At 31.8% G+C, this 20,526-nt stretch overlaps 1 protein-coding gene across 7 annotated transcripts in view; it reads right to left on the bottom strand.

The window, feature by feature from the left end:
• The window catches only part of LOC125066211 (dachshund homolog 1), a 128,510-nt gene that overhangs the window by 30,360 nt on the left and 77,624 nt on the right, over positions 1 to 20,526 (bottom strand). For 5 of the 7 annotated variants that reach the window (XM_047674190.1, XM_047674192.1, XM_047674194.1 and 2 more), the window contains 4 exons: positions 17,590 to 17,660; positions 17,017 to 17,277; positions 12,718 to 12,936; positions 1,062 to 1,145 (listed from right to left, as the gene is read on the bottom strand). In XM_047674190.1, the coding sequence (XP_047530146.1) occupies positions 1,062 to 1,145; positions 12,718 to 12,936; positions 17,017 to 17,277; positions 17,590 to 17,660 (635 nt within the window). The remainder of the gene's footprint in view (positions 1 to 1,061; positions 1,146 to 12,717; positions 12,937 to 17,016; positions 17,278 to 17,589; positions 17,661 to 20,526) is intronic. The other 2 variants (XM_047674191.1, XM_047674197.1) reach the window with 1 other exon arrangement.

The following is a 20,526-nucleotide window of genomic DNA, read 5'->3' as shown; positions in this document are numbered from 1 at the left end:
CTATGTAACAAACTTGTTCTTCTTGGGATCAGTAAACTTTATTGAACTGTTCATGAACAAATAAGCTTTAATGTTTTTAAATACAACTACTATTTATAATTTTTTTATTGAAGTTTAAATTAAACAATCCCTACATATGTCGCGCAACCTTAAAGTACTACTAGGTGATAAATGACATTTAAAATGTATTACTATTTTAGTTGAAATGATTTGATAAAGTTTTGCATAAAGGAATAACCCTTTGTCTTAGGGCGGTAGGTCAATGCTACCGTTTTGCCTGACATTTGTATAAAGGTTACCTTCCTCTGCGTTTTCTTTGTAGACACTCCGTTTTATCCGTAAAGACAGGGTGGTATTGTATTGCGTGTAATTTTAACCTTTGTATTCTATCAGGAGTCACCTGATATATTTTGAATCAGAATACAATATTGTATATCAACAACAGAATACAAGTAACATATGTATATAATACATAAAACGACAAGATATCATAATGAAATATCGTGATTAAATAGTACCACGTGATATCAGAAATACTATCAATAAACCTATAAATTATTATAGAAATTATCATAACGTGCAATCGAGTCTTGGGAAAGTAAAACAAATGTGATATCGCCAGTAACAATAACATCTAGTTGAGAGGTACAACGTGTGAATAGGAAAATAAAAATGCATTTTAATCGAATATCCGCAATCTATTGTAGCAAACACAATTATACAGGAAAGAGCAATGTGTCGGTGGCACGGAAAGAAAATTGGCCACGGATGGATATACCGTTTCATTCTTAGATAATAGGTTTTAATGTAGGAAATAAATAACGTGTCGTGGAAGAAGACAATGGTTTAGTAATAAGATCTCCTGTTAATTTTGGCGAATGCGGAGCGTGGTCGTGACCGGCGATTTATGAAGGCATTGAAATTACACCGCTTTTGTTTCTTTTCTCCTTTCTCTTACATCTATGTGTACTGTATGTATTGGACTATGTTTTCTATGGGTTTAATATATTGGAGCTATATATTATTTTTAATCGAGCATAGGGTCGAGATATTGCACTTACCTCTCATTTTTTGTTCGTCAAGCAGTTGTCTTTCCAAATTATCCTTTACTTCCCGTTCTCTGAGGACGTCCATTTTCAATTCAGCTGTAACAAAAATAAATGCATAAAAACTGGGCAAAGGCGTCCTCTTCTTTCAAAAAGAAGTTTTCAAATGTATTCACGATACTTTTCTTCATCGAAAAGCATAAGATTTATTATAAACATAAATTGAGTACACGAATACTGAGTGGTGCTTGTAAGGATTTAAACACGCAATCTTCGGTCGAAAACTACGTGTTTCATACACTAGGTCATCTCAACTGACTAAAATAATATAGTTTAGTTAAATTTTTATTATCATATACTACAAACACGCACTATGCATATATACTTGTATATTGATTTTTATAGCCTTGGTGAATTTCTAGTAGATAAATAGATAATTTTCAAGGATTATGATCTATCGTTTACACCTGTAAATTTATGATAAATAAGTATTTTTAATTCAAATTAAAGTAAATCTAAAAAACGAGATAATCGTCTAAAATCTCAAATAGATGATTCAATATACAAAAGGCATTGTATTTAAACAGTTAACTAAACTCGTAACAAGGCCAAGCAAGGGGCCGATTAGAACATAAACACGGATTAACTCATTCGGAATCCTCACCATTGTGAAGGAGTTGATTTGAGAGATTTGCATAACTTTCAATTAAACCTAACCTGACGGAAATTATTGGGGAGCTACTTCCGATTTGAATACATCTCGGTAATAGATTTCGAGTACTGTTTGTTAATTACATTCGCTAATGAAACGAAACATTAATTTTAGTACAATGTCTGAATGTAAATTAAAAGTCATATAACTTCATTTAACTTTATTTTCAAAAATTATATTTATTTTTTATATCTTTTGTAAGAGTTTAGGGATCACATAGATTAGGTTACCTAATAAAATACTTATATATTTTATAATACTTTATTTAAACAAGCGTGTACAGATATTAAAAAAAAATATGACAGTTAATTATTGTTATCCTGATTAAATTGAAAATAAACGTGATTGCTATATTTTATCGCAACGCAAAATAATATATTATTATATATATTATATTTATACTGCCAATACTTAGTATCCTAATACTAAACTAATCCGGTTTGAAGACTGAGTGAGCTAATGTAACTACAGGCACTAGAGACATAACATTTTAGTTCCCAAGTTTGGGGACGGATTGATATTGTAACTATTTCTTGTAGTGCCAATGTCTAAGGGCAGTTCTTCTTAATTTGAATTATATAATTCAAATTATATAATCAAGAATTGGGTCTTTATAATTAATCAACGCATTCGAACGCAAACTCCTCACGATTTTTTGTCGTTGATAACTTTAGATAACAGGAAATAATTGTGTTTGCTAATTATAAATTATATGCCATTACTTTTAAAGTTTTACCATGATAATAAAATCGATTAATGTAACCGCGTGAGCACAAAGAAACACATGAAGAGAAGAGAAGCAGATCTTGGATATGTTTATCGACAACAATTTAGTCTGCGATATAGAAATATCAGATTTCTAGTCTTTTAGACCTTTAATAATATTTCATGTACAGACATGACTCTTGTTATATTACGCAATTAGTTATTGTTTTGAATACAAGCTATTTACCAAGAACCTACATTGAAGTTAAGTCTTAATTGTTCAATTGTTCATGCTACTAGTTAATCACGTGACTCACAATTACCGTAATGGAACTAAAAGTACTTATTTTAATCCCATTGTATAAACTCGCATATTGTGTGGAGAAAAATCGATCTGATATCGATCATTAAGACGTGATATTCTGCTGGGAGGCAGTACCAGTGCCGGGTAGCTTCTATATCGACAAACAATAATCTACAGAAGATAATACAGAGACAAGTTAACTTGCTCTCGTATGCCGTGTAATAGGGCCGGGAATAAAGGCGAGTTACTTCCACTATCTCGAAATTCAATCTTGTAAAGTGAAACGTTGTCGTGTTCATTGTTTGTTAAATTTTCTGGTACTGTTTATATTTTGAAAACATTATATTATCCAACGTTAAATTTTTTTGTATCATAATTGTAATGCGTTGCTTATTTTTATTATTTGTATACGAAATACTTTTTAATGGTTAAAATCTTATAATTGTGTATAAAATTAAAATAAATGAATTTGATATACTTTATTGTAGTTAAAGAAACTGTAGTAAAAAAAAAATAGTTACGTTAAGGTGTAGGGCAGTATAGGTAATACCGCGAAAATAGTGATCAGTAGTCGAACCACATGAAACTAAATTGCTTAAATTTTTCTTACTACATAGATTTTACTGGCTCAGTTGTCATAAAATAAAACTATTTTGACAATTATAATTCGAAGCAGCCCCGATATATGCATCATTTGATTAGACGGCTTAGCTACACAACCCAAATAAAAAAAGGTTGATGCAATATATTTTATATTTATATTATAATCAATTTCAATTTGCGAAGAACGTTTTGAGTTTAATTTCAAATCAATCCAGTTGTATGTTGTAATTTACTGGGCTTTTAGTTAAGAGTGGTTTCGCACATGAGACGTAAATTACCTTCGGCGAGGCGGCCATTAAGGTCCGCGTCGGTATGCGCGCGCGCCGTATCTTCGCATCTCGCGATTTGTGAGCCGAGGCGTCTTAACAAAAGATGCTCCCGGTGGTCTTTGAGTCCAGACCGATCTATCTTTGTATTGTTTGATGTTCGTGTTATAGATACGAGTAATGAGTCCGCGAATAATTACTTACTAGACCAACACATACCTAATTAAATTAATATCCAATAAAATTTCGGTTCTCAATTCTGCTTATTATACAATGCTTTATAATAAAGCATCATTTAAATTAAAAAATCGTTAGCAACAACGTAGTAAACAAAGAAAATAGAAAGCAAAGCTCCGTAGAACACTCGATTATTACTAAATCGATCGCTATATCGAATCAATCAAACTTAAGAACACGATAGAGTGGGCCCGAGTAAAAAATTACCATTTTATAAATAAAATAACAATAAAAGTGATGCGCCGTTCAAGGGAATATATAATTATGGACAATTATTATTATACCGAAGCTCAATGGCTGATAGATGATTGAAAGGATCGAAACCCATAAACAAAAGGACCGATTCCGGTTACGCAATTTAATAATGGTCTGAAGTAATTAACTGATATCGTATCGACTCTTGAAATATTGTGTTTAAAGCATAAGTGTTCTCTTGAATTGAAAAGTCATTTTGTTCTTATTTTTTTAGTCTGATGTCGTTACGAATCGGGTCCCAGAGGGTCGTAGAGGGTAATTTTATTTCTCTTCAATTTCGTGCACTCAGCAAAGGCAACAACACTATTTAAATTATAGAGTTTGATATCCTCATAGACATGTTCAAAGAAATTTCTTGAACTCGCGGATACGTATATATAAATCAAGAACTGCGAAGCGCTGGTGTCAATATTGTGTACTAACCCCTTCTCCAAAACGTTGTTACGGTATATATTTTATAAACTATATTGGGTTTAATATTTTTATCTGTCAGATATTAAAAAGAGTTGCCTACATAGTATAGATGTTCATATACTCAAACTTTAACACAATACATTAAACTGTAAGTACGTGTAATATTTGCTATTTGCCAATTTAAATAAATTAAATAATAGAAACACAAAATAACAATAGAACAGTATCACATAAGTCATAGGGTGAGCGAATTAAGACATATTTTCTCAGCCCCAATGCGAAGACTAAGTTGTGCTTGCAGTTAAAATAACAATTAAAGTCCGTTTAAAATTTACGACTCAAAACTGGCAAAATAATTTAAACGAGCGTTAAGGCAAGAACGACCAAAATGGGTCTTTGAAAACGGAAACAAAAGAACGCATTTAGTTCTCCCTCTGGTTCACCTTTAGTCCTTTTAAAAGCAACAGAATGAAAGGAAGACTTCGGCGGTTTGAAGGTGAAATTTTAATAGTAATAGCATAAGGAAATATTACGGTGCAATTTTGCTGATTAAAATGCTTAAGAAGATGAAGAAGTGAGAATAAAGCTGGATTATTGTTACAAAATATACCTATAGATGTAAGATTTCATAAATAATTTTGATTACGAAATTTTACTTAAAATTTAACAATATTAATTTCCCTTAAACAATGATTGATACACGTTCACTAATACATTAACAGAATTAAGAATATTTCTAAACGACAAATTCAAAGTAACGATAATGGCTGTCACGGCGCGAAAAACGAATTTTCTTCCCTATGCTTTTTAAATTTACAAACCGTCGGCAATTTTATTTTAGTGTTATTAGATTTTTCCGGCTTATGTCACACGGAGATGTTACTGTGGAGGATTATTCCCGCAGTCTCTTCGCTAATAATCATAGGAATTGCCTTTCTTTATTATGTGTGAAATTTAGATCATAATATCATTGCAACATTGCGTTTGCATTTATTTTGGATTGGAATCTTTGAACGATGTTTATCTACCTCTATAAAACATGTTTTACTTATATTTTTGATTTTAGTAGCGTCGATATGTACAAATGAATAAAAACTATTGATATATATTTTGTCATGAGTTGTTGTATTTATGTAGCATTTTAAACGTACAAATAATGAAGATGTCCACACAAAATAAATTAAAAATAGTAGTGCTTGGAACGAGCACCGCCGGAATAACTCGCGGTGTTATCGGCGCACGCGCAACCAATCTGCGATCGAAACACACCGGATAAGATTATCCGGTAGCCCTGTATTATTTTAATGAGACTACACGACTCCTTGAGATTCGATACGATACGAAAAAAGCTTAGGTAACGAAGCAAATAAAAAGTATACGGGTCAAGAGAGATATCACGCAGCCGCTTCGGGATGACGGCGCTCGCAATGCGAACAATCCCCGCGAGAGGGATTTTTAAATTAGCCACCAAACACGATAAACTCCCTTACATCTACATACCAGCTGACGGCAGATCGCCTGATACCATTATGTCCTCGGTAAGGTACTGATTAAAAAATATCTACATTTATAAGCGGACAACATCTGTTATTTAAATAAGATATAAATTCGCGAGTCCACGAATGTTTTGTTTTTCGGCTTCATTTTTTTCTTTTCCCGGTGAAAGCTCCCCTTCGCAGATATATTGGTATTAAAAATGTAAGGGAGATTTATGCGAATAGCTCTAAGCTTTCATTAGTTGTTCCTTATGAGATGTTTTTGCGGTCGCTCCCTGACCGGTAATTTTTCATTTTTCTGCAAACTTCCTGATATAATGGGCGCGGTGTAAAAAATTTAACTGCATATAAAGAATATTTATACAGTCGCAGCGTTCCAGCTGCGAGCCATGACTTATATTATTGCAATTCCCTGTTCCTATTGAAGAAAATTAAATTATGATTAATAAAGTTTTAACTAAAAATAATGGCATAGAAGTTTTTCAATGCTTTTGAAATTATTTTTAGCGTGTCGGACGATTTAGTGGATACTTAGTCTGATATCTTTGTTGTTATGTTTGTATACATATTGCTATTGATGTGCCAGTGAGAACAATATATTATATAAATTCAATAAATATTTACTAAATTAAACAGAGAAGAATTAAGTCTTCAAACACTTTTAAAATGTTTTTGATTAATCGAAGGTCAATAAGCATGTATAATTTCATATAAGAATATTAAAAATATATGAATACGTACCAGGCGTTAACCGAGAATACACGCTTAGTAAACGAAATAACCAAGTATTAAAATGAGTGGTATAAAAATGTTCATCCTTGTACGTATCACAATTCTAATAAAAACACATCTCACTCTATAAACGTGCTACCAAATCATAAACATATGCATAAACGACGTTATTCCGGCTTGTAATTCCATATGTAAATTACAACTAGAACAAGGGTTCAGTTCCACCCCATAGAGACAGCACATAACCGGTCTTGAATGGTCTTTTATAAAGTAAAGAAAGGCTAGCACGTGAAGCTCTTGTTACGTTTGCTGACGAATAACTGCTCTTAAACCTTGGTTTACGTCAGTTTTAAATATTAAGATCAGTTTAATCTACGCATACGTTTTGTTTGCAGGTCAAATGAAAGCAAAGACCAAGTCAATATTATATGAAGCCAAATCATCAAATAATTATTTAAGTTAAAAATTTATTAATTTTTAGGAACTTTAAATTTAATAAGATACTTCTACATTCAAACTAATTTAAGTTAAGTTTAGAAAAGTAATAATGAATAATTTGGGATAGTATTCGTTATATTTTTCAATAAAGACATCTTGCACATCACGTATAATTGGGCGTACGTCACATTAAATTATTTCGGCTAAGTAATTCCGAGCGGTTAATTATTGCGCACAAGCCGGGGAGGAGAGTTGAGAATGTAATTATTATTAAACTTTACGATTGTCTCACTTTACCCCTTTATATATGTTACAGATATAAACCGTATTAAGGACACAAAAAGCGACGTAGAATTGCGTATGTAATTATATTAGCAGAAGGTTCAAATTCAAGTGTGTTGTATTTGCGTATCTAATATTACTATTCGTCGTGTAGATCTTAAGATCCTTAGGGAGTATCTTGGCTTGATACGGTACAGGATTCATATTTGAGCTACTGTCGAGAGTTTGTACATATATTATCGTCGAAATAAATTCATTATGAACACAGATTTAGTAGCCTTTATGAAATAGTACATTTGGCAGTTTTAGGTGCTAGAAGGGTTATAGGTGAATTTGATTTTATTTAAAAAAAATATTCATAGAAGGCAGACCGTACTTATTCGCACAAAAAATATCGATTAACATCGTTTAAAATGATACCCGACAGTGGATCTATTGTGGTGTACCGACATTTACCATGTTTAACTATCGATATGCACATTCTCAACTAGATGGCGTGCGTGTGGTCAAGTCGCGTGCGCAATGTAACCGGAGCGACACGCGCAAGTAATCCAATATGGCCGCCCGATGTCTCTTACATATCGGTACATTGCAGGAATGCAATTTTAATACTCCTGTTAATGTCACTTATTGTTTACTTGGTTTCATGGTCAAGTGGTACGGAAACCATGTATCGGTTACCATAATCACTCTATGAACCGTTAGGTGTACACAATTGGCCTTGTTATTATTAAAAAATATAAATACTTAAAATTTGGTTCTATTAAATAATAATTCTGAGATGGGATGATTGGGCCTTAATAAACTGTCATTGGAACTGTTTTTTTAACTACTCGTATTTTTATAGTATCTAATTATATTGTACTTATGTTAGGTTTCGAAGTTTAATTTAAAAAAAATAATGGTTTTTATTTTGGTGGCCAAATGTTCTTTCATTCCGTGGCATTAAATTAATAATTTACGAGGTAAAAAATATGTTCACGCAACACTCATGACTACAGACGCATATTAAACAAATACTGTACTAAATAACAAATCATGTTTTTTAGGCTTATTTCAAGTAGGCTGTTAAAACTTACAAGAAGTTTAACAAACTAAAAAATGAACAAACTCTAAACTAGTTGCTGAGTTTATGATATTATTAATTGTATTTTAATATTTATATTTTGAATTACACGTGAAATATGTCTATGAGTAGCAATAGAAATACAAATAATATGAATGAATGGAACTACCTATAATTTTCAATCACCTTTAATTTTTTTATTGACAATTTGCATGATTAAGGAAGGATTTAGAATATTAATATAGGTTTGATATCATAACACTATAAGTCATGTCAGCACGTTGGAGTAAACAAACAAAGATTGCTCGGAGAGATTCAGCGCTTATGTTACAATGGTGCGAAAGCTGGCGCGGCACAATGCCTCGTTGGTATATCTTCGCATCTCGCGGTGGCTCGTTAGCTGGGGGCGGTTTGAGCTAGCGAGTTATGAGTACTGCGATCGACAGCTTTACTCTTTTCACTTAAATAGAATATATTACTTCTCAAACAATCACAGCTTAAGGTGACAACTACACAGCTAGAAGATACGCCATAATAATATTGTTATGAACCAATGATATGTATAAAATAATATACGCGTATTAAGACTCACTCAGCTTATAGCACTGACATTTAGTAAAAGTTTAAAATATCAATCTATAGGCGATTTACGATTTTATAGGAACAGAGAATTAAATTTTTTAACGTTAGATAATACAAAACATTAAGCAATTTTGCTAATTTGGTTACATCGCGATATAATAGCAATATCCCTGACAGTATTGTAAAAGCTTTCATATCAATTGAATCCATTAGCTGAGTACACAAGTCCTGTCTGTCTATTTGCTCATCAGTTTTTATCATTGGCCAGTTCTTGTTTGTTCGATCGGTCACTTCCACGTTATTGATGGGCTGTTTCCCTCCAACGCAATGTGATCTCATCCAAAATTATGTCATAAATACATAGAAATAAGAAACGTTTTAATTTAATTGTCGCGTGTATTTGTCTGTTTACATTGTCTGACGTTTAAGCTTTAAATGCTTGTTCATATGATTTGGTTAATGTATCTGTTGATTTCAGTCCTATTTTACGTCCAACTGTTATTGAGATTAGATATGTATATTGCAAAAAATCTGAACTAGTTATAACAAGCAATATACATAACAACATACATTTTTATAGTTTTAAGGTTTACAATATACTAGTTACCGTTACCCGCGACTCTATTTGATGTAGATCATTCAATAAATATACTTTATCCATTTTTCGGACTACATGTACACCAAATTGTATTACGGTCGGTTCAGTAGTTTAGTCGTTAAGATGTAATAAATAAACAGGCATACTCTAGAATCTTTATTTTGATTGTCATTATAATTTATTATTTCACATTATTTTACTCAAAATTAATATTATGAAGCGGATTTTTGTTCTATTTCAAATTCAAACAATTATAGAAACGAAACTCTCACAATAATATGATCACTTTGGTTTCACATGTTTATTTATACTATTTATAATCACAAATATCGATAATATTAATATTATTTTTTTAAGTCAATACATTAAACAATATCAAGACCATGACTACTATGGTTCTCGACACCAGTTATCTCTAGATATGGAGGTGGAATTTCCTTTCTAACAGAACCCCATAAAATACGCTTGTCCTATCTGCTTTCGCATGTGCCATTTGTCCGTTGAACAGCACTTAGCTTAACAAAAACTGATAGTTGTTAAACAAAAGAGGTGAACAAAATCTCGTACAAGACCGGGCCATTTGGTTCAGAAATAAACTAAGCGGTAAGAATTAACAGGGATAAAGGATTAAAGAGTAGCCGAAGTAGATTTATGTCGCGATGATTGCGATCGGAACCTCTCTGCGAGTTACGAATGTTTTTAAAGCCACTATGCTTACAATGAAACCAGCCTGGAATTGAAAAATGTTGACGAGAGTTCGATAACAAAAAATATAATTTTTGACGGTTTGAGTCACATAAAAATATACCTGTAATAATATATTAATAAAAATTAATGTTTGTATGTTTATCCTATGTTTTTCTTGACCTAAATTGATCTGATTGTGATGAAAATTTGGTGATTCGTTCTACGTACCAACCAATATAAACAAGATGACCAAATACACAAGACATGACCAAAATAAGCGAGATATTTTTTCTTTGTATGATTGTCATTTCATATGTACGTTTTATTAAGATCCATCATCTACTCTTGCGAAGCCGGGCGGGTAACCAATTTTATTTAATTTTAATAGTGATACAAATAATCTTTGTCAAACTGTTTAGATATAATATTAAATAATATTATACACCTGAAAAGTCTTCACGGAAATTACTAGCCATTTTGCATTCATTGCTTGTGTTACTGTAACAAATCGAAAAAGTTTTATCACGGTGAAGTCCTTTCATAGGACCCTCCCGTGTTATCTGATAACACTCTGAATGCAGTACATTTGTCTGAGCGACACCCACTCTGTACCTCTGGTGTAAAAATTGTCAACGAATACATCTGATAGCAATCTACTATTTGTGAGCGACAGAGGGGCGACAGTTTCAACTAATGTTTACTTTCGTAACCACAAAGCTACAGAGTAGTACGTGTCTCGACGAAACTGTCCGTACAGTAAACATAAGCTATGTAAGGCTCAAAGGATATGAAAACTTATATACGATATACGACCGAAAGGACGACCAACTAAAATACAAGCCTTCCAACCAATACCCACCTATCAATTCAGCCGAGGCGAACCAAGCGGGTGATTGCTGTAATTTCTATAAAAAAATCAACGGTAAGGTTCGCCAGACACATTGATTCGAAAAAATATTTCATCAAGAATAATTTTATTATCGTAATAACAAAATTACTGGTTTAGTAAATAGATTCTCAATTTCCAATCTTAAGCCTTTAGCACTTAGGAAGTTATTCTTTTGGCACTTACAACACATCAGGGGGAGAAATGGAACCTTTTGTTGGCCTATAGCATTATTATTTCTCATTTTGTTTTGTTTATTAATACAATTGGCTCGAGGCGCAATATTGATATTCAAGTTTGATGATGACTCGCGCCGCGTTTTCTGATCCTCTGTGTTTTTATAGCTTTTATAACAATTGCGTCTTTCCTTCCTTTTGTTTAGACATGGTCTGAATGTATTATTATTATATTGAATATATGTATTTTAATACTTTCAATATTGTATAATATTTTCTTTATCAAGTTATTTTTATCAGTATTTTAGTTAATAATACGTAATCATAGATGTAAATTATCTTTGATATGTAAGAATGAAAGCATAGCGCACGAACTTATTTCTCATGGTGAAAACAAAATGACGTGAATAAATAACTCGCAGAAATATCAATTAAACAATTATGCTGTCCGAATGGAATCGTGGGTAATGATAGTGGGCTGTGCTATAACTCAGGCGCATCTGTTCTACGGCTATTTGCAAAGGCACGACATGCGCCCGCGCCGTTTCTCGCATGGAAAATAGATATTCGTATTGTCCTAAGTGAGTGTGAGATAAGCGTATTGATTATTTAATATTATATATAAATATAATTTCCGATATTAATTCTTAACGAATCTTATTCCATCCAATTTTAATCAAGAGCTGAAAGGAAATGTTATTACCAACAACTTCTCAGATACGGCTTATGACGACAATAAATTAAGTGAATAGGGCTATATAGAAGCAACACCGAATGCAAATAAACTACACGAAGTGGTTGCGAGATGCAAGTATGTAGAAATTACAGGGTAAACTAATATGATCACAGAGATTCAACGCTAATCCGTCTCGGTATAAGACTGTTTATGATAAATCCTATATCCGCAAGATATTCTGTAGGTAATATCGATTAAAACATTTATGTGTTACATCCACTGGAGAAAATGTTTAAGTCCTCATAATATAATAAGCTTTAATTTTATATGTAAATTCATAAACGCTTAAACTACAAAGATTGGTAATCGACTGCGCCTTCAATGCTAAATAGCTCGGTATTTTTACTTTAACTCTATAGATCTTATCATAACTCAATTTATTCAAGTGAACAACATAATAAGAATCATGTTTTATTCAAATGAGTATTCTAACGAGATTGAAGTAGTTAATTTCTGTTGATATGATAAATGCGTAATTATTTTAAACTGAACTCACCTTTTTCGTAACTGATTTGCCGTTCCTGTTGACGGGCGTTATCTGCTGCGACTTTAAGAAGACCCTGGATGTTTCTGAGAAGAGTCTCTGTAGAAGACACCAGAGTGTCGGCAGTGGGGTCTACGGGAACGTTAGGTGACGAGCCTTGAGCGGGATAGTTGACGGGCGCCGGGGACGAATTGGTGGGTAGATCACGATCGCCATCACTCAAGTCTGCTCCTAGGCAAAAAATGCGCTGTTTATTAAGGTTATAATAAAAATATTTATTTACTATATTATAACTTGAAAGTAACAATTAATTAAATAGAACGATTACATAAATATTTATGATATCCGGTTTGTTAAATGAAAAAAATATAAAAATAAAATCGAAGGGATGACCTTATATCAATACCAATTAATTTATCAATTGCTTGCTTTAAATATATTGGTTACAAAACAATCAATAATAAAAACGACATTACAGATCGCGTGCGTGTATCATTCGCATAACAATTATTATTGTAAGGTACATGGAAATCGCGTGGTAATCCATGCGGTGCGTTGATGAAGCAAGAGCAAGGCCTATTCGAATACCATTGAAATGTAACTTAATAAATTAAGCGCCGTCCTCTTTTTAGGTTGCCCATAAATCGAATGCACACGGGATGAATGATATAAAACAATATTTTATGTACTTTTTTAAATTAAAAAATGCGAAAAATATCCATTTAAATAATCTGTTTAATTATTGTAAACGGTCTTATTGTAACATACATTTGATTGATATTTATCAAACATTTATATTCATGAAACTATTTGAAACTATTTGATATTCATTATTTATAAAAAGAGTATAAATCCCTTTTTGTGTGTTCAAAGAAGGAATAAAACTATTTATTTTTAACGACTATCTACTGTGTAGCTCAGTTTACAAGTCGTTTCGCAGATACTAGTCGGAATAAGGACACGGTTAGCCATTCGACACCGAATGGGCTGTCTCTAAGCGATTTATATATGCTTCGCTGCACTATACCGCTTGTTCCTTTTGCGATCTTAGATCGGTTACTCGAATAGTACCAATTATAACGGATCTTATATCTTTGTATTATTTCTGTTTAATCCTTCAGCTAACGACTCGTATTTCATTCATTTAATTACATACAAATCAAACGATTCAAGATGAATAAACAGTAAATGTTTGATTTGCGTCTCTCACGGTTCAAAGTAATCTATAGATACATATAATTTAACTGACACGATATTGAACGCTCATCACATAATAAAGACAACATCGTTTCGTCATTGTCGATGAGCACGATAGCACTTTCGAGTTGTCACAACACGATCTTCTTAATAAGGCCAATTAACAAAATTTTTAATAAAGCTTCTAAGCGAAATTAAACCCTCTGCGACTTGATTTAAAAACGAATATACATTAATAATTAATTAATTGTTACTAACACAGCCAAATGATTATGAGATGAAACAGGGTCACAAATACGATGATTGAAAGAAAGAGGTAACATCGGATCGACAAAGATCAAAGTTGAATGACACGAATGTGAAGAAAAAGTTTTTATAATGAAGACAGGGTGATCGTCACGATTATGCAGCGATATTTGAAAAAAAAAGATTATGAACTTGTAAATCAATAATTTTCTTTATGACTAGTTTTAATAAATCAATTTAATATATTGGTGTTATTATAAAAGTAAATAACCAGTCATTCAAAAATGAAATTGTGTACTGAATTTGGATAAGTGTTGTTTATTTTATTTCATTTCTTAATTTTACATGCGCTTTCGAATTAAAGAGTCCCTGGTGGTCCACTATTTCAAATTTATCCATTCTTCTAAGCGGAACTAAGATAGCAAGTACTAAATGTATGCAATGTATGGTGTACCTTGTAGTAACAGTGGTTCAATCATTCATCAAGCCTGCACATAGCAGTACACATAACATTGCTATTTTGCGGTACAATAAAGATAAATGGAAGTTATCTACCCAGAAGGACCTACTTGCACATAGTCCTGAAAGATGTCGATGATATCTACCTACTAATTATTATCCTACAAAAAGGTTTTTTCTCCAAGATATGTTTAAATTACGTTGCATTTCTAAGTTTCAAATAAAAAAGTTGTTACTTAGACTTGTCAATGATATAGGATGTTTTCCAAATACAAATCTACAAGTCTAGTATTGTTCTCAAAGTATATAATATGACGATTTCAGTGGAAATACTAATAAACTGGTAATTTATTATAAGTCGGAAATTGTTCATAATTGTACTATTAGGTGGCTATCTTCAACCGTCATGTTATTTACACATACAGAAATTATAGATTATATCGTTTTGTAAAGTTCCCACGCTTAAGAAATACATGTTCAGCCTTCGACAGCTACATACACAATCCTTATTGTTTCCCAAATTCGCCTATTGTAAGCTTCTGCTATTTACATTTTTGGATCATTGTTTTGATTGACGTCGATGTTAGCGGTAAATGGTTAATTTAGTTTAGAAGAATTAATTAGTTTTAGACTTTAAAAAGAAACGAAAACCAATAAATTTTCTTTTAATAAAACCTTGTGTCAGATAACAAATCGATAAATGAATATTTAAGATGTTATCGATAACTTCATCATTATAATAAGTGGCAAAAAGTATAATCTTATTTATTGAATTTTCTGTTTATATAACAACATAAATAATTTAGTGACGCAGTTATTAGGATGCTATTAACGAGTTTCCCCATGATTGATGATATACGAAGCTAGAATACTAAATTGATTAAAATATTTAGTACGTTAATATTTTCAATATGTCTTTCTGTGTGCTATTATAGTGACACTACTGTAATTGTATAACGAATCTTCATACATCTTTGAAGAAATTTTCATGCCATCCATCATTGATCTTTAATCGTCTTAATAGTGCAAGATGTATAATAATGAAATCTTATCTTATTAAAGTAAACTTAGATTGATAATGATTATCCGCTTAGTTACCGCTATCTCTGGTGATATATCGTCTTATATCTTCTTCGAGTCGATTAAGAAAAAAAACCAATTGTATTAATTATAAAAGTATAAGTGTGTGTGAGTGAGGCAAATATAAAGGCAATATACTTCTTTGTTTTTGTTAGTAAATATTCTTTAATATCATTAAAAATTTAAATAAAATAAATAAAATGGCTATTAATTTCAAAGAAAAAAAGTAATATATATTATCCCATACTTTATCTGTAGTTAAAATTTAGTCTTGATAAGTATTAGTGAGGTGTAAAATTGAATTGATCCTTTAAGTGCTATCCATACTATTAAAGGTGATCGCGGCAGATACTGGTAATAAGATTTTATTATATTGGACCATTATAAGTAAACGTGCGGTGCCCCGGGATCAAGACGAGGAATAATTTAGGAACTAGCAATCAAGATGCGTTTGCAAAAAAGAAACCATTTCATTGTTACTTCCTTCGCATCTATAATAGTTGCGTGGCAATAAAGACTACTTTAATTTCACCTGCTTGACTTTATAGCATTCGTTCGTTAATTACCAATAAACATAGACGGTGATCAAGTAACATTGTTGAATCAGTTTAACTCAAAGTTCTATTCCCTTTTAAAAAAATAAAAAGACTTGGTTTTATGGCTGATAATTTCTGAACTATGGATGCGAACGTTTTGTAACTATTATTGGGTAATTTTACTCTGCATTACATGCCGTATATTCGACGGGTGATACAACGTTGTGTTAACGCAACATGGATACTTTCTTGTCAAAGCCGTGATTACTGATCTAGCGACGTATTAAAAAGATTAGTCAATTATAAATTGTTGATTATTACAAGATAAGTTTAATTTATCTCGAGCGATAAATATTGTATAACATAATTTTATCTGATTTAAAATGGACTTGTTTTATTTTATTTTTATTAAGAAGAGTATAAATAATTTCCTGAGAAAATGATTTTAGTATTATATGTATATTTATATCTGTGCGCTTGTTGTGTGATTTTGTAATCCGTAACAATTCAATTATGATTAAACATATAATTTTATTACAAAAAATGCAGACCCCAAAGATCTTTTATGATATGTATTTTAAAAGTCAGTGCTTTTATTAAAACAAACGTAACCAACTTAAAAAATCCTTTATATTTTATTAAAGGAAATCCACCTTTTATAAACTTCTATTATAATAGTTCAATTAGTGGTCTGTTTTAAGTAAATATAGACTAATGTTATATGCGTTTTCATGGATCAGGTTCACAATAGAATATATATTTCAATATCATGAATTACGTTTTGATAACTTACCGTCGTCCTCATCTTTAACATTATGGTCTTCTTGATCAGATAGAGCACCGTCGCTTTCGTCAGTATGCGAGCGTGGTGAAACTGCAGCAGCCGTAGAGGGTATTCGCGAGGGCTGAGGGGTACGGCGGGAGGCGGCCGAGCTTCGCCCGCTCGCAGACCCTTCCCCCCGTTCCGCGCGATCACGTTCGCGCTCTGAACGTTCGCGCTCGCCCGAACCGGACTTTGAAAGGTTTAGCACAGGACTGTGGCCTGGAGACGAACCTGTTGGAAACAGGGTATTAAAATAGATATTCATAATTTGACACTAAAATTTGCATTTTTAGGCTTATCATTATTGGTTAGCACTTGGTAAAAGGCCAACGCAGTTTCAGTGCAGATTGGTGTATAAAAATGAGAATAAATATCTTAAAAGCTTTCCTTCTCCGTTGACGCCCATAAACGTCAATTTTTATTGAAGAATGATGACAATACGAATGGTATGAATTTATTTACATAAATTCCTGTCTTAATTAAAGTTAAAAAAGATAATTACTTATCTTAAAGTATAACCTTTAATAAATGTTCGATTATTACCATTATGTGAACCCTCTCGAGCTTTGTCCATGGCTATAACACGTTCGATGTCGCCTCGTTCATCTCGCAACCTGTAACAAGCGGATACAAAGATTTTAAAACATATAATAGAATGTTAAATAAATTACAATAAACATGTTATAGCAGTTATATTATTAATTCCACGTCATGATATCCTGATCATTAGTATTCATGTTTGAGGCCCTAGAGCGGTTTGCCTCTTGTGTTTATTATATTTGCAGGGGCGTGGAGTTGTTACTTGAAGAAAGCTCATAGCATTAAATTCAAACTCGTAATCATTTATTCAGTACAGAAGTTATATTTACTTATTGATAGGCAAAGTAAAGTACTGTCACCAGTTTTTAAAAAACAATTCCAAGGCATGAGAGGAAACGACTTGAGAAAATTTCATGAGGCAATTTTTTTCGAGTTGGTTGCATATTTGTAATTATAAATATTTTTAATGTGACATGATTCTTGCTATAATATAAAACATATTCATCAATCTTTAATTTTGATAATTATTTAATGTAATAAAAGTAGGTTATTAGCAAAAATATTTTACATAGATTAAACATTTTAACCAATTTCCGTTGCGAAAACCAATCGAAGTTCACAATAAACAAGATCATATGTCAGCACCTTGTTATAGATACAATCACGAATCATAAATACCGACAATCGGACACGCTACCACGCAAAACGAATCCCAACAAAGCCACTGACAAACAGTTTTATCATTTGAAACCATAAAGCATGCTACCCACTGAGTTGCGGAGCTACTACAAAGGGAAAAGTATAATATTATAAGACCCCGCTGAGTTCCTTTGTGAACGGATGAAGACGGTGTGTGTAATCATTTTGTACGGATCGGTACAGTTACCCTAATTCCGTAGGCTCTTTTTGATTGTGAGTTATCGTTCTTTGAAGCTTCTATTTTGTTTTAAAGAACCTATCAATTCAATGTACAACTAGCTGTTTTTTATAAAATTGAGACAATACGCATCAATATACACATATTTTTTTTATATCTGGAAGATAAGTAGCCAAAGGTTCATTTATCAGAGGTAATTTCTACCAATACGCATTATTGGACTAGGTATGAGTATTATGTTAGATGGTATGTCCTCTTGTGCCTTTTGTTTCTCTCGCTTATAACCCCTTCAATCTCAGCGTTACAAATTATTGATGTATGTAAGTACAATAACTGATGAAGGGGTGGTACGCAAACCAACAATTTTATCAAAGGTTTAATAAACGTCTTAAGAATGTTGACTGCGCTCAATTCCGTCATGGCTTCGTTACGTGTATTCAAAAACGAATCCACAAAATATCATATCTGCATATTTATAAGAAATATAAAAATACGCATACAAATTAATTTGATACAGTATTGACAGTATTTCATTTCACAACAACAATGAGTGTGAGTCAGTTTATTCATAAAAAAATATATCTTAAAAAATGATTTCCCGTGTCGGAACCAATTTCGCTCATTTCAAAGGGGTTAATGCTACAATTTTTGCCCAGTAATGCCTTTTGAGCATTTGAATATAAATGACGTCTGAAAGTGAAATGTAACATACATAATAAGTGGCTGTTTTAAGCCTTCGCGGAACCCTTTTGTGGATTACAGAGCAATTTCGAATGAAGTCGAAGTTAGAATATATTTTGTTTAATTTTGACAACGAAATTAAGTTGTTTACACTTTTTCCGTGAAATAAATGATAAAATCATTTTAGAAATTAAGGAATTAGTTAAATCAGATAATAAACGAATTAAATAATATTAGTGTTAATGTTTATTGCTATTTGTTTGTTTTGGTAAAAGCTATAAAGGAAGTTCGTACAAATTTTGCCCGAGTAGATACTTAGTTAGCCAAATTGTAATTTACCAAAAATTATCTCTGTCAAATAGTACTCTGTGCTCCAACCCTCGGAATGGAGTCGTCTCGTACTTTACTGACGAGTCACGAAACACTGCTTGAATTTAATATATTTTTCATTTCCGCAGCTATTAATATGCTAATAATTCCTTGCATCTTTAAATTTTTACACCGTGAAATTTACTACACTCAAAAAAGAGACGTATAAAATACGCCATATCTTCATAATGAATCACACAAAAAAGAAATAAAAGTGATGAAATATTTTATCAATTAGTTACAAGAACTTAGAAGACAGGATATTATTTGACAATCCAATTCAATTTTAATGAATAAAAATAAATGAGGCCTCGCATCCTGAACGAATCCAAAAGAAATGACCAAATCATCACAGTGCGATCGGACAAAAGATAACGTTGTATCAATAAAGTAATAAATTATTTCCACTTCCTTCGTTTTATTTTCATCATTATAAAACTGTTAATGTGATCGATGATTTTTGAAATTCGTTTGGTTGCTCCGTGCATCAACATTTTAAAATTAATGTACAAATTGAGATAGATAGTTTTAAAACAATCTAAGTTACGGTAATAGATTGTATGATTGGTACAAATACGTGTGAGTTTAAAATATATTGACTAATAATAATATATTTATTTATAATGGATTAAATACTATCCAAATACCAATAGTACCAAGTAGTAGATATTACAAAATAGTAATTTAAATAAATAACCAAAATATTCAGATACTTCTCTATTTTATTTAAATGATCGTTATTTAAAATAATATTATTCATTCTCTTGTCAAATTTTAAATTGGAGATGGAAGACGATTTTTTCGCGAATGCAATGTAAAGTGAAAAAAACAAACCGAACCGTGACAGATTGAGGGAGGCAAATTAAATACTCATTTTGTTATGCTCGGATTTTTATTTTACCAGATAAATTCTAAGCAGGTTCAACACTTTTTTTATTTAAAGTGACAAGACTTTTTCTTCTAATTTTAAATTCTAATGTTAATAATACTAATGTTAATAAATAAATCTTTAT

The sequence above is a fragment of the Vanessa atalanta genome, chromosome 9 (genome assembly GCF_905147765.1).
Source record: "Vanessa atalanta chromosome 9, ilVanAtal1.2, whole genome shotgun sequence".
Taxonomy (NCBI): Eukaryota; Metazoa; Arthropoda; class Insecta; order Lepidoptera; family Nymphalidae; genus Vanessa; species Vanessa atalanta.
This window is presented reverse-complemented; position numbering and strand designations above follow the sequence as displayed.